Source organism: Catharus ustulatus, chromosome 22 (genome assembly GCF_009819885.2).
Source record: "Catharus ustulatus isolate bCatUst1 chromosome 22, bCatUst1.pri.v2, whole genome shotgun sequence".
Taxonomy (NCBI): domain Eukaryota; kingdom Metazoa; phylum Chordata; class Aves; order Passeriformes; family Turdidae; genus Catharus; species Catharus ustulatus.
Window position 1 is genome coordinate 4,736,968 of NC_046242.1, and position 11,719 is coordinate 4,748,686.

The 11,719-nt window shown below is 67.4% G+C and overlaps 1 protein-coding gene across 1 annotated transcript; it reads right to left on the reverse strand.

Annotated features, from left to right (window-relative positions):
* Positions 1-146: 146 nt before the first annotated feature.
* Positions 147-8,955, reverse strand: HIC1 (HIC ZBTB transcriptional repressor 1). Its single transcript, XM_033078591.1, has 4 exons — positions 8,712-8,955; positions 5,790-5,853; positions 4,288-4,438; positions 147-3,618 (listed from the first exon to the last, which is right to left on the reverse strand). The coding sequence occupies exons 3-4, from the start codon at positions 4,337-4,339 to the stop codon at positions 1,673-1,675; spliced, it is 1,998 nt and encodes a 665-aa protein (XP_032934482.1). The 5' UTR covers positions 4,340-4,438; positions 5,790-5,853; positions 8,712-8,955; the 3' UTR covers positions 147-1,672.
* Between the last annotated feature and the right edge of the window lie 2,764 nt (positions 8,956-11,719).

Below are 11,719 nucleotides of genomic sequence, written 5' to 3' on the forward strand. Positions count from 1 at the left end.
TGGGCAGACCAGATGCACAACAAAGACCCTTGGGTCTCCTCCCTGCATCTCTGCACCCACAGACGGCCCCCGGGGTCACCCCCAGCCATGCTCAGCATCAGCCCTGCACCAGCCAGGCCCCTCCCCAGAGAAGAACGCGAGGCCACGCGTGTTAATGTCACTTTATTGCTCATTCCGTTTCGACTATAGAAAAAAAAGAGGGCGAGAAGCCCGTGTACAAATTGGACGTGATACAGGGGGGGCCGGGGCCCCGCTGGGCGCTGCCAGCTGTGCTTTGGGTGCTGCCACCGCTGCCAGTCACCCCACGGCAGCTCCGGGGGACACCGCCGGCCCTGGGGGAGCGGGCCAGCCCCGGGAGGCTCGGGGGCAGCTGGGCAGGAGCGGCCAGCTCAGGCTAAGGCACAGTGGCTGCGAGGCCGGGGGCAGTCGCTGCTGGCGGCCGCCCGGAGCCTCGTGTGCAAAGGAGAGGAGGGGGCTCGGGAGCGGGGGAGAAGCTTCACATTAGCCCCAACGGAGGGGTCAGGGCACGGGCCGGGGGGGTCCAGGCTGGGGGGACTTTGCCCACACCGAGCAGAAGGTGGGAGAGGGGGTGCGGTGGTGGCAGAAAGGTGCCCGAGGGGGGACTCGGCCCCAGGTCACATCACCCGCTGGGCTCTGCTCCACGGCCCCCTCCCGCAGCCCCTGCCCACCTCCCGTAGCTGACAAACCAGAGACCGCTTTGTCTTTGTCATGGACCCCCCGGCCCGGCCCGGCCGCGCTGGAGACGGGCGTCTTTGGCAAAAATAAAAAAATAAAAAATAATCGAGGCGAGTGGCCGCCCGAGGGCGAATCCGCCGGGTCCCGGGGCTGGCCCGGGTGCCCCGGGCATCCCTGATGGCGAGGCAGGGCCCAGGGGCTCAGTCTGGGACAGGCCGTGCCCCACCTCCCAAAAACACGGGGAGCAGCCGGCTGAGCCCCTGCGTTCGGGACGGGAGGTCAGTGCTTGCTTCGGGGCGAGGAGCATCGCGATTCCCCGGCCTCCCCAGCATGGACGTGACCGCCGCTCCCCCGTCCCACGCCTGCTGCTCAGAGCCCACCGTCCCCCTCCGTCAGTCTGTCCCCGAGCCCCCGGCGTGGTCGGGTCGCACCCCCAGCCCAGCGCTGGCCGCTCCCGCTCAGCACGGAGCCGTCGCTCCGGGCACGACGGAAGAGCTACTCACGGCCCGCGGCGGTCGGGGAGGCACAGTCCGGGTCCCGTCGCGGCAAAGCCGAGCGCCGCCGGCTCCCACCGTGGGGCCGGAGCGACGCGGCGGCTGCCGAGGGCGTCCCGTCGCCCGGGGGCGACAGCCCTGAGGTAAGGAGCGGGCTCATGTCCTCCAAAGCCTCGGGGCGCAGCCCGGCCTCACAGCTTGTGCGTCGGGGGTCCCGGCAGCCCGCACGGCAAGGGGCGGACGTGCCGCGGGGTCAGTCCCTGATTTATCGGCTTCTCCCGGGCAAGCCGGGGCGCTGGTCGAGGGACACGCCGTCCATCCATCCCGGAGCAGCACTCATGGGACCATCGCCACGAGCGAGTCCTCCGGGACCATCGGCAGCGCCAGGGGACGAGCACCCATCACCTCTCCCCCACCCCCAGCTCCACACGGGGCAGCGAGGGGAGCCCAGCGGCCCCCCCAGCCCCCCGGCCAGGCCGGTGCTAGGGGGGCGAATATCGCTCTATGGTCCGGGCGGCCTCGGTGTGGAGGTGTGGAGCCTGCGCCAGCACCTCGGCCGCCTTGTCCTGGCTCAGCCCCAGGTGCTCAGCCGTGAACTTGGCCAGGGGGTAGAGGCTCTCCATGGCCTTGGGGTCGCTGAGGAAGTGCGAGGTGTGGGAGAGCAGCTCGGCCGCCTTCTCCTGCTTGAGCCCCAGCTGGTCGGCGGTGAGACGGGCCATGGCATAGACGCTGTCGGGAAAGTCCAGCTTGGCTTTGCCGTCGGGGCCGGCCGCGTGCATCTTCATGTGGCTGATGAGGTTGCGCTGCTGGGCGAACTTCCCGCCGCACACCTGGCACTCGTAGGGCTTCTCGCCCGAGTGGATGCGCATGTGCTCGGTCAGGCGGTACTGGCGGGTGAAGCGCATCCCGCAGGCGTCGCAGGCAAAGGGCTTCAGGCCGAGGTGGCTGCGCATGTGGCGGGTCATGGTGCCACGCTGCGTGAACTTCTTGCCGCAGATGGTGCAGGGGTAGGGGCGCGTCAGCCAGTGCGTCTTCTCGTGCTGCCGCAGAGTGGCCGGGTCCTTGTAGGACTTGTCGCAGGAGGAGCAGCGGTAAGGCCGCAAGATGTCACCCAGCCCTGGGCCACCTTTGTCCAGGAAGGGCACGGCCTGCTCGGCCGCTGCCTTGTGATAGAGCTCCTCTTCGTTGTGGGCCTCCACGTGGGCGTTGAGCTGCTCAGAGCTGGGGAAGCCCTTGCCACAGGGGATGCACACGTACAGGTTGTCGCCCAGGCTCTCCGGCTCGTAGCCCAGGTGGTTGCAGTAGCGGTCCAGCGTGTCGCCGGGCGAGGGGCCCTCGCTGCTGCCCGTCTCCTCGCTCGTGCTGTTATCGGGCTCCAGGTCGTTGCTCTCCACACTGGGGTAGCGGGGCTGCGGTGCTGCAGGGGGTGATTCGGCCTTCTCCTCCCGCTCCAGGTCCTTCTCCGCCTCCCCCTCGTCCAGGTAGGGGCCCAAGGGCTCGTGCTTCATCCAGCGGTACATCAGCTCTCGCCCGTCAGCGCGGGGCAGCGGGGGCTCGGCGCAGGGCGGCGTGCTGCGGAAGGGGTCGGGGGCGTGGGGGTGTCCCCCCGGCTCTCCACCCGGCGGGGAGTCCTTGTAGGCAGCAGCGTGGCTGCCCAGGAGGCCAGCGCTGACTGGGGGGCTGTCGTGCCGTGGGGGCAGCGAGGGCTCGCGGGGCTCGCTGGGCAGCAGGCGGTCGGTGGGCAGGAGCTGGGCAGAGGGGCCGGTGGGGCTCTTCTTGGAGAGGTCGAGGCCGCAGGGCGGCGAGCAGTGGCGCTCGGGCGGGCACAGCCCGTGGGGGTGCAGCGGGGCGCCCTGGGCGGCCGAGGCGTACAGCTCCCCGCACTGCGTGTTGAGCGGTGCCGCCGGCTCCACGGGCGGCAGGTCCACGGGCCGCGGTGTCCCCGAGTAGCAGGCCTGGATGACCGGCGTGGCGGCCCGCAGCCCACGGCCCAGCTTGTAGGGCGCGTAGCCCCCACGCAGGTGGCAGTACTTGCCACTGCGCTTCAGCTTCTTCTTGCAAAGGGCCACCAAGCCGGGGATCTGGAGGTAGCTGGCGGCAGCCAGCACAGCACCCAGGCTCTGCTCGCTGCCCGGCTCGCACTCGGCCAGGCGGCCGGTGTAGATGAAGTCGAGGATGAGGCGGAAGATGCCGGGGCTCACCATCTCATGGTCCAGGTTGAGCAGGTTGTCGTGGACCACCAGCGACTTGAGGTAGGCGCTGCTGGCGGCCAGGATGTTCTTGTGCGCTCGGAAAAGCGCGTTCTGCACCACGATGATCACGTCGCACAGGAAGCCCTTGGTGCGCTGCGTGTTCAGCTGCAGCAGCAGCTGCCGCGAGTGGCTCGGCACCTCCATGGCGTCCAGCATCCCGCTCCTCGCCCGCCGCCCTGCAACACACCGGCCGCTCCGTCAGCGCCGTGCCCGGCCCCACATGCCCGCGGCAACGAACGGGGGGCTCGACGGGCGCGCCCGGGGCTTCACCCGCGCGTGGGGTGCGTGGCGTGGGGGGGGCGGGTCTCAGCCCCACGCACCGCTGCCTCCCGGCCGCTCCGCGCCGTGCCACCGCTTATATGGGGGCTCGTTTCTCGGCGGCTCGGGGGGGCGGGAGGGGGGCGAAAACCCCCGGAGGGTTTTGGAGAATGTGACATCACCCGCCGCCGCCGCCAGTGCCGCGCCCCGGCCCCGCCAGCCCTGGGACCCCCGCGACCCCGCGCCCACCTGCCGGGGGAGCGCAGGGCGGACACCCCGAGCCGGTGCCCGCCGATCCCCGCTCCCCGCCGCTGTCCCGCTCCCCGCCGCGCCTCCCCGCTTCTTATGCGCCCCGGTCCCGGGAGGCGGCCGGCCGGACCCCCCGGGCGCCCCCCGCCCCCGTTTCCTCTCCCCCCCTCGAGGTGAGCGGGGGGACGATTGGGGGTGTGGGGGGAGCGGGACCTCCCCTCCCCGCCTCCGTCCCGGTGCCGGTGCCCCCCGCCCAGGTGCGTGAAGCCAAGCGCCCGCGGAGCTGCTTTTCCGGCTGATCCTCCCCGTATTTCGGGGTGTTCCCCCCCTCCTTTTACCTGGGCGTCCGGTGGCCTCCGCCAACCAGCTGAGGTCTCGGTGAACTCTCATGGCTCAGCCCCGGGGGGGCCGCCGCCGGTTGCTGCTCCCCTCCACCCTCCTCTTCCTCTGCTGCTTCTCTTCCTCCATACCCCGCGCTCCCGGCCGGTCCTACGGAACGGGAGGAGGAGGAAGAGGAGGAGGAGGTGGTTGTGGAAGAAGCAGCAGCGGTTCCTCGGGGTTCCCGACGCCGCCAGCTCGGAGGTGAAACCCGGGCTGCGAACTCCCCCTGACCCCGGCCTGAACTCCGAGCAGCGCCGCTGGCTGTTAAAGGGACGGCGGGAGGTTTTCCTCCTCCCATCCCCGGGCGGGGCACCGACAAGCCGGGCCCCCCCCTTTACACACCCCTCCCTCCCCATCCCGGTCTCCTCCTCCTCCTCCCAGCCCGGTTTTTCCCTCCTCCCGGTTTTCTCCCGCCGCGCCCTGACCGCCCCCTCGGGGGTCTCTATCTTTAGGACATCGCTCTTTGCCCGGGGACACCCCGGGTGGGGCCGGGAGCCCCGAAGAGGGGGGGACCCGGGGTGTCCCCGGCCAAAGGGCGATGTGTCCCCCCCGTCGGTACCGCTCGTAGGGCGCCATCTAGCGGCTCCGGTGCGCTCCATCCCCCCGGTACCGGGGGCGGCTCCTCCCCGCAGGTGGGACCCGACGGGGCGGACGGTGCTGGGGAACCGCAAAGTAGAGGGGTTTTGCTTGCCGCTCCATCCGAAGGATGGATGCCGATACACGAAGCGGGGTGGCACACATCGGCTGGGAAGGCTGGAGCGGGTGGTGTCATTTTGGGGTGCAGAGGGTGGAACATCGTGTCCGATGAGTGGAGATGATGTGGGAACGGGTTCTGGGGAGCAGGGAGGGAAGGCAGACGGCAGAATTTGCTGGTGAGGGGGGACGGCAGAAAGCGGGAGGGGCGCGCAGCGCTGGCGCCCAGATGTGCGGTGGCGGTGGCTCGGGGTGGGCTGGGGACTTGCGGTGGTTTGGGATGAGGAGGAGGAGGAGGAGAAGGAGGAGAAGGACGGGGAGGTAGAGCCGCGTTTCGCCCCGGCTCCATCCCTCCATCCGTCCCTGAAAAGGCTGCTGGGCTGGAGGTGCAGCATGGGGTACCCCCCTCGGCGCGGGGGGAGCCGCCTCTCTCTTCACACTTTCACTTCTCCTTTCTCACAGCCGCAGCCTCTTGCACAACCTTCTGGTACAGCAAAGCATCGTGATGGGCTTCCCCAGCCGGCTGCTAATCCTGGGGTGTCCCGCTGGCACCCCCTGGCCTGAGCAGGGCACCCCGAGCAGTGGCCATCCCTCCCACTTTGGGCTCTTGGGGTTTCACCCCATAACCGTGCTCCCCTGGTGAATGGGAGCCAATGCGGGGTCCCTGGAGCCTGGGACAGGGTTTGGCCAGTCCTGAATTTGGGACAAAAAAGATGGGTGCTGGCAGGGGCGGTGCAGGCTGGTGGCAGCTCTCAGCATCACCCACCTGCAACTCATCCTCAGATTCCCCTCAGATTCAGCGTGTCCCAGTTCAGTACGGAGACATCACCCTGGGGACCGGGACGGAGTGTCACTGCCCGTGGGGACCCTGCAGTGGGCTCATCCCAGGCGCTGGCTCACAAATCCCCCTCGCTGCTCCCCGGGCTGGGCTCTGGCCCACAGGAAGCGCTGGGATCCTGGGAGCGGGACGTGGGCGACCCTCGTTAGAGCCGCGGTTTAATCCCAACTCCCCGGGCACTAATTTCTCCCCCCCCCTCCCATTTTTTTTTCCCCCCTCTTCAATTAACGGCTGGAAGTGTTTCAGGTTCTGGCAGCGAGCTCTGGACGTCGCTGTGAGCGATGGCTCCCGCGGGCTCCGTCCCGGTAATTTATGGGGCTGAGCTGCATAAATCACGGCAGCGAGCGGCTCCCAGACAGCTGCATCCCCCGGGGCCGGCCGGGACCCCGGGCTGCCCCAGCTACCTGCTGAGTGACGCCGAGCCCCGGGGGCAGCGGCCGAGGGAGGGAATGGAAAAACCCTTCACCTTTTCCATCCCCCTTTGCAGCTCCTCTCCCATTCCTGGCCTCTCCCAGGAGCAGAGGGGCGGATCGGTGCCCGCGGGGGTTTGGGGCAGGTGGAGGGGGGTTTCTTGCACCAGTATCCCCCGTCCTGTCCTGCTCAGCCTTCTGGAGGGATCCTAACACGGCAGCCTGAGCCAGCGTTCTGCACCCAGAGCTCTCAAAAGCCGGATCTCCGCAGGGAGCTGCAGCCGATGTCCAGCTCCGAGGGACGTCCCGGCCGGGGCTGCAGCCCCGCAAGAAGAGCCAGCGCCGGCGGCCGGGAGCGCGCAGCGAAAGGGGCATTTTCGCCTCAATGTGCTGAGCAGATTGGAACCAGCTCTGGTTAAGTCATTGGCTCTGTTGGGAGGTCTGAGCTGGAGCATTTCCCGCCTGTGCCCCCTCCCCACGATCAATCAAAGTTGCAGCAAATTAGCCCAGATGCTGGGAGATTCGGTTCAAATCCAGCTGTGGTTTGGATCGCGTTCGCATGCCTGGCTTCATGTGGGACCTGGGCTTTTGGACAGGATACAGCCCCCCGGTCTCTGCAGGGCCCTGTTTCCCAGCGCAGCCTCTCCCCAAAGCCCACACACATGTCTTCCATTACGGCGCGTTGGCCAGCGGGGCCGCATCCGGCAGCGCCAGGAGCCTGCAGCCCCCGCTGGCAGCTCGCGCTTCATTTTCCCGGCGGTGCTGGGGCACAGCAGCCCCGAAACTGCGGCCCCTGGGTGTGCAGGGGGATGTGTGTCCCCTCCACCTGGGCTGGGGCTGCAGCTCATGGCAGTGCTGAGCTGTTCCAGGCTGGGCAGGGATCACCGCTGCGCGTCTCCTGAGCTGTTCCAGTGCCCAAAGCAAGGCTGGCAGCAGCCACGGGACCCTGCCAAGTTCTCCCAGGGTGCCCCCCATCGTGAGAGGATCCCTGAAAGGCAGTGGGAAGGGCAGAGCTTCCCTGGCACAGCACAGGCCCGGCCAGGGTGGCTGCTCTCTGCTGTGCTGCCTGGGTGGCATTGCTGGGGTGGACAATGGGGGTCATTCCCTGTGGGGTGATGCTCAAGTGGCTGGGGGGCCCTTCTCTGTGGAGCAATGCTTGATGGGCAGTGGGACCCCTTTCTTGTGGGGTGACACTGAGAGGAGCCTTTTTTGCAGAGTGGTCCTTGGTCAGAAAAGGACACCTATCCCTGCAAGGTGATATTTCATGGAGCAAGGTAACCCTTCCTTGTGGAAGGATAGCCAGGAGCAGAAGAGAGAGAATCAAACATGAACTGAGACTGGGAGACACCTCAGGAAGTCATCACCCAACCCTCTGCTCCAGCAGGGCCACCCAGGGCTGGCTGCACAGGACCTTGCCCAGGTGGTTTTGGACATCTCAAGGGCTGGTGACTCCAGCACCACCCTGGGCAGCCTGTGCCAGCACTCCCCTGTCAGTGTAAAAGTGCTCCCTGATGGTCAGAGGAAGCTGTAGGACTCATCTGTGCCACCTGCCCCTGGCACCACGGAGCTGAGTCTGGCTCTGTTCTCTCCACACCCTCCCTCCAGAGGTCTGTATGCACTGAGAGACCTCTGGAGCCTTCTCCAGCCAGTCCTGGCCCTCTGCCTCTCCTCCTCAGAGAGATGCTCCAGCCCTTCACCCTTCTTAGTGGTCCTTCCCTGGACTCTCTCCAGTATTTCCAGCACTCCAGGACTGAGCAGTGGGGAAGGATCCTCTCCCTGCTGACAACCAGCACAGACCAGGACACCATTCACCTCCTTCACCCCAAGGACACATGGCCAACTTCCTGTCCCCAAGGCCTTTTCCACTGCACTGCTGTCCAGCTGGACAATCCCTGGGATATCCCAGAGCTCAGGGATCCTCCTCCCCAGGAGCAGCAATTCCCCCTGAACTGGGGGGCAGTGGGATCCCTTCCTTAAAGGGGGATGTTTGGGAAGACAAGGGCACCCATGTGAGGTGAAGCTTTGTGGAGCAATGGGACCCCCTCCTTGTGGGATGATGCCTGATGGGGTGACAGGACCCCTCCTCTGCAGGCAGATGAGGATCCTGTCCCCGTGGGTCAAATTTGGTGAGATGATGGGACCCCTTTCCTTATGGGTGATGCTTCTTGGGGGCAGTGGGACCCCTTGTGGGAGCAATTTTCAGTCAAACACGGACACCCATCCCTGCCAGGTGTTGTTTCCTGGGGCAGTGGGACCAATTCCTTGCGGGATGACACTGGATGGGGTGATGGAACCCCTTTTCTCTGCAGGCAGGTGATGATCTCATCCCTGTGGGATGATGCTTGGTGAGACAATGGGACCCCTTCCCTAATGGATGATGCTTCATGAGGCAGTGGGACCCCTTCCTGGTGGGGCAGTTCTCAGGAAAAGGCACCCATACCTGCCTGGTGGTGTTTCCTGGGGCAGTGGGACCCCTTCCTGGCGGCACAATGCTCAGATTGGGTGAGGAACACTTCCAGCAGGGTGTTATTTTGGGGCTTGAGGTGATGAGACCGCTTTCCTTTGAAGTGAAGCATCGTGGGGCAACAGGATCCCTTCCTTGTGGGGTGATGTCCAAGCAGGTGAAAACCCCACCCCTGTGGAGTCACGACGACACGATGAGACCTCCTCCCCTCTCAGGTGGGGCGACACCACCCCTTCCTCCTCCAATCCCCCTCATCGACCACCCCCTTCCCACCCACCACCTTCCCCAGCCCTACAGGTGACCTCCCCCTCCCCACCCACATCACCGGGCCCTCTCTCCCTCCTCCCGCGACAGGGACACGGCTGCAGTCGCTGGAGGGAAGCCCACGAGATGGCAGCAACGCGCCGCGCTCCGGGATGCGACACCCCCTCCTCGGGGGCCGCGATCCCCCCACTCCGCATCCCGGTCCCCCGGTCTCCCGGTGCGCGTCGCGGGGACCGGGACGTGGAGTGGGGGGGTCTGGGCTCCCGGAGGAGCGGCGGAGCTGCGCAGCCGGTTGCGGGTGGGCCGGCCCCAGTTGCTGACTAATCCCGGGGCTGAGTCACGGTTGCGGCGGGGAGCGCTGCGGCAGCGATTCCCCCCCTCCCCTTCCCGAACCGGAGAGCCCCGACGGGGCGAGCGCCGGTGCTGCGTGGGAAAAAAAAATGTGGGGGGAGAGAGGAGGGGAACACCCCCATCTAGCAGGGGGTGCGTAAGGCGTTTTGGGGAGTTCTGGGGGGGTGGCAGCACCTTGAGCGGGATGGTTGGTGGAGGATGGGGAGGTGCTGGTGGGGTTGGGAGGGGTTAATTCTCCGAGCCGCTCTGCAGGTATTTGGGGGTGTGAGGGGTAACGGAGTGGGGGGGTCGTGGCTTGAGGCCCCCGAAGCAGCGTGTGGCCTTGCAGCAGCGTGCGGCCTTGCGCAGCGGCGGATGCTGGCGGGCGCGGATGCTGCTGTCAATGACAACGCCGCTGTTGCTGTGGTTACCGGTGTGATGCTTCGCCAGAGCAGAGTGAGGTCAGACGGCTCCAGCAGGAATGGGGGGGATGCATGGATGGATGGATGGATGGATGGACGGACGGACAGATGCATAAAGGGGGAAAGGATGCTTCCAAATCCCCCTGGATATGACTCTAGGCCCATCTTGTGGGGTGCTGACACTTGGGAAGGAGCAAGGGGCCAAAATTAACTCACCCATGAAGCTGCAACCTGTTTCTGTAGCAGTGATGGTTTTTGGGGGACCCAACCCTGGTGGGAGTGAGGGCCAGGCCCCACTGTGAGGCTGGAGGGGTCAGGGCTGCACGGTGCTGCAATGAGTTGCTCACCCCACGTATTCTAAACTCGTCCCCCAGCACCACTCTGTGCTGTGCCATTATCCTGCAGCGCTTTGGAGCAGCACCCACGGGTGCTTGTGACACTGGAAGGACAGCGACTCTTATCAGGGGACACCTGGGAGGTGCTGCTCAGGACATTGTTGTGGGTGAGGGATGCAGGTGGGCAGGGGGCACCCCCAGGCTGATGCCCGGTCGTGGGGACCCCTGTGCAACCCGGAGGCTCAGACTGCCCTAAATGAGCAGCCCCGTGGTGATGCCACGAGACCAGGACGGGGCCACGTTCTGGCCTAGAGGGGTGGTCAGGGCGATGGGCACCCAGGTTCCCGTGGGTGCTGGATGGACACCTCGTGTCTGGGGCAGGGGGTGCCCCACGCCGCACTCCCAGGGTGACAGGACCCTCAGTTTATGTCTCAGTGGGTGCATGGCTCCTGGGTCTGGCAGCAGGTGCAGAAGGGATGTGGGGTGCTGGGTGCTGCTCCACTGCGCTCCTCGAGCAGCCAGGGAACGGGGAGGGGGGTGCTCCGGAGGGGTCGGGGAGGGGCTGGGTCCTTTTGCAGCCCGGACCCCCTGCCCGGCTCCGGGCCGCTGTCCTCCCCCCGCGCCGATATAAATAGTAGCGTCTTCCCGTTCCCTAAATTTCCTCGCTGACGTAGCGCTCACGTCATTGTGTAGGTTGATGCTTTTCTATGAATGAGCCGAGATCCCCGTTACTACGAGCCCGATCCTATAAAAGCCCCGCGCGCTGCGGACAGCGCAGCACCGACACCGGCGCCGGCCCCGCCGGGAGCCGCGGGGCCCCTGCCCGGCCCGGCAGCCGCGGGGCCCGCAGGAGGTAAGGCACCGGCTGGGTTGGCCCCCAGGTAAGCGGGGACGGAGCCCGGTGCGGGGGCGGGAGGGGGCAGCAGAGCCCCGCGGCACCGGGAGCTGCACCTGCCGGCCCCGGGGCGGGGGTGAGGCGGAGCGGAGGGCAGCGGGGGCCGGGGCGGGGGGGCAGCTCTGCGACGGGCGGGGGCGGTGCGGTGCCGCCTGGCGCAGCCCCACGTGCGGGCCGGGCGGCGGGGGCGGCGGGGCCGGGCGGCGGCGCCGGCGGGGGCGGTGCGCGGGGGCGGGCGCTGAGAGCGGGGCCGCCCCGGGGGGGCGCACGGCGGGGTCCGGCCGCCCGCATCTTGCAGGGGTTGGTTTTGGAGGGGGAGGAGGGCGGGGAGAGGTGCGGAAGCGCATCCGTGTGTGGAGCTGTGCGTGCGTGTCCCGCTCGGCGGTGACACCGCCGCTGTCCCCACTCTCCGAGCCTCCCCGCAGCCACCCCCGACGGGACCCCCCAGCCCCTTCCCGCCGTGCCAGGCACTCTCCACCGCCGCCTCCCTCGGGTTCCCCCGCAGCCCCGTGTCCCCAGCCCGGGTGCTGCCGGCTCCGCAGCCCGGGGGGGGTCGATCGCCTTCACCCCGCTGCGTCTAAAGAGCGCGGAGACCCCGTCGAGGAGAGCCCGAGTCAGAGCGTCGGCACCTTGGCTCTAGACTGCTTACTGCTGCGTAGGGACAGGACAGTAACAGTCTACAGTCATGGCTACTGAAGCATGACCCACCGCCGGCCCCAGCCCCGCACCGGCCCCGCA

Coding starts and splice junctions, on each gene's coding strand:
- HIC1 (XM_033078591.1), bottom strand. CDS start 4,339: ATGAGAGTTCACCGAGACCTCAGCTGGTTGGCGGAGGCCACCGGACGC. Junction 3,619..4,287: donor GGAGGCCACCGGACGCCCAG/GTAAAAGGAGGG, acceptor GGTGTGTTGCAG/GGCGGCGGGCGAGGAGCGGG.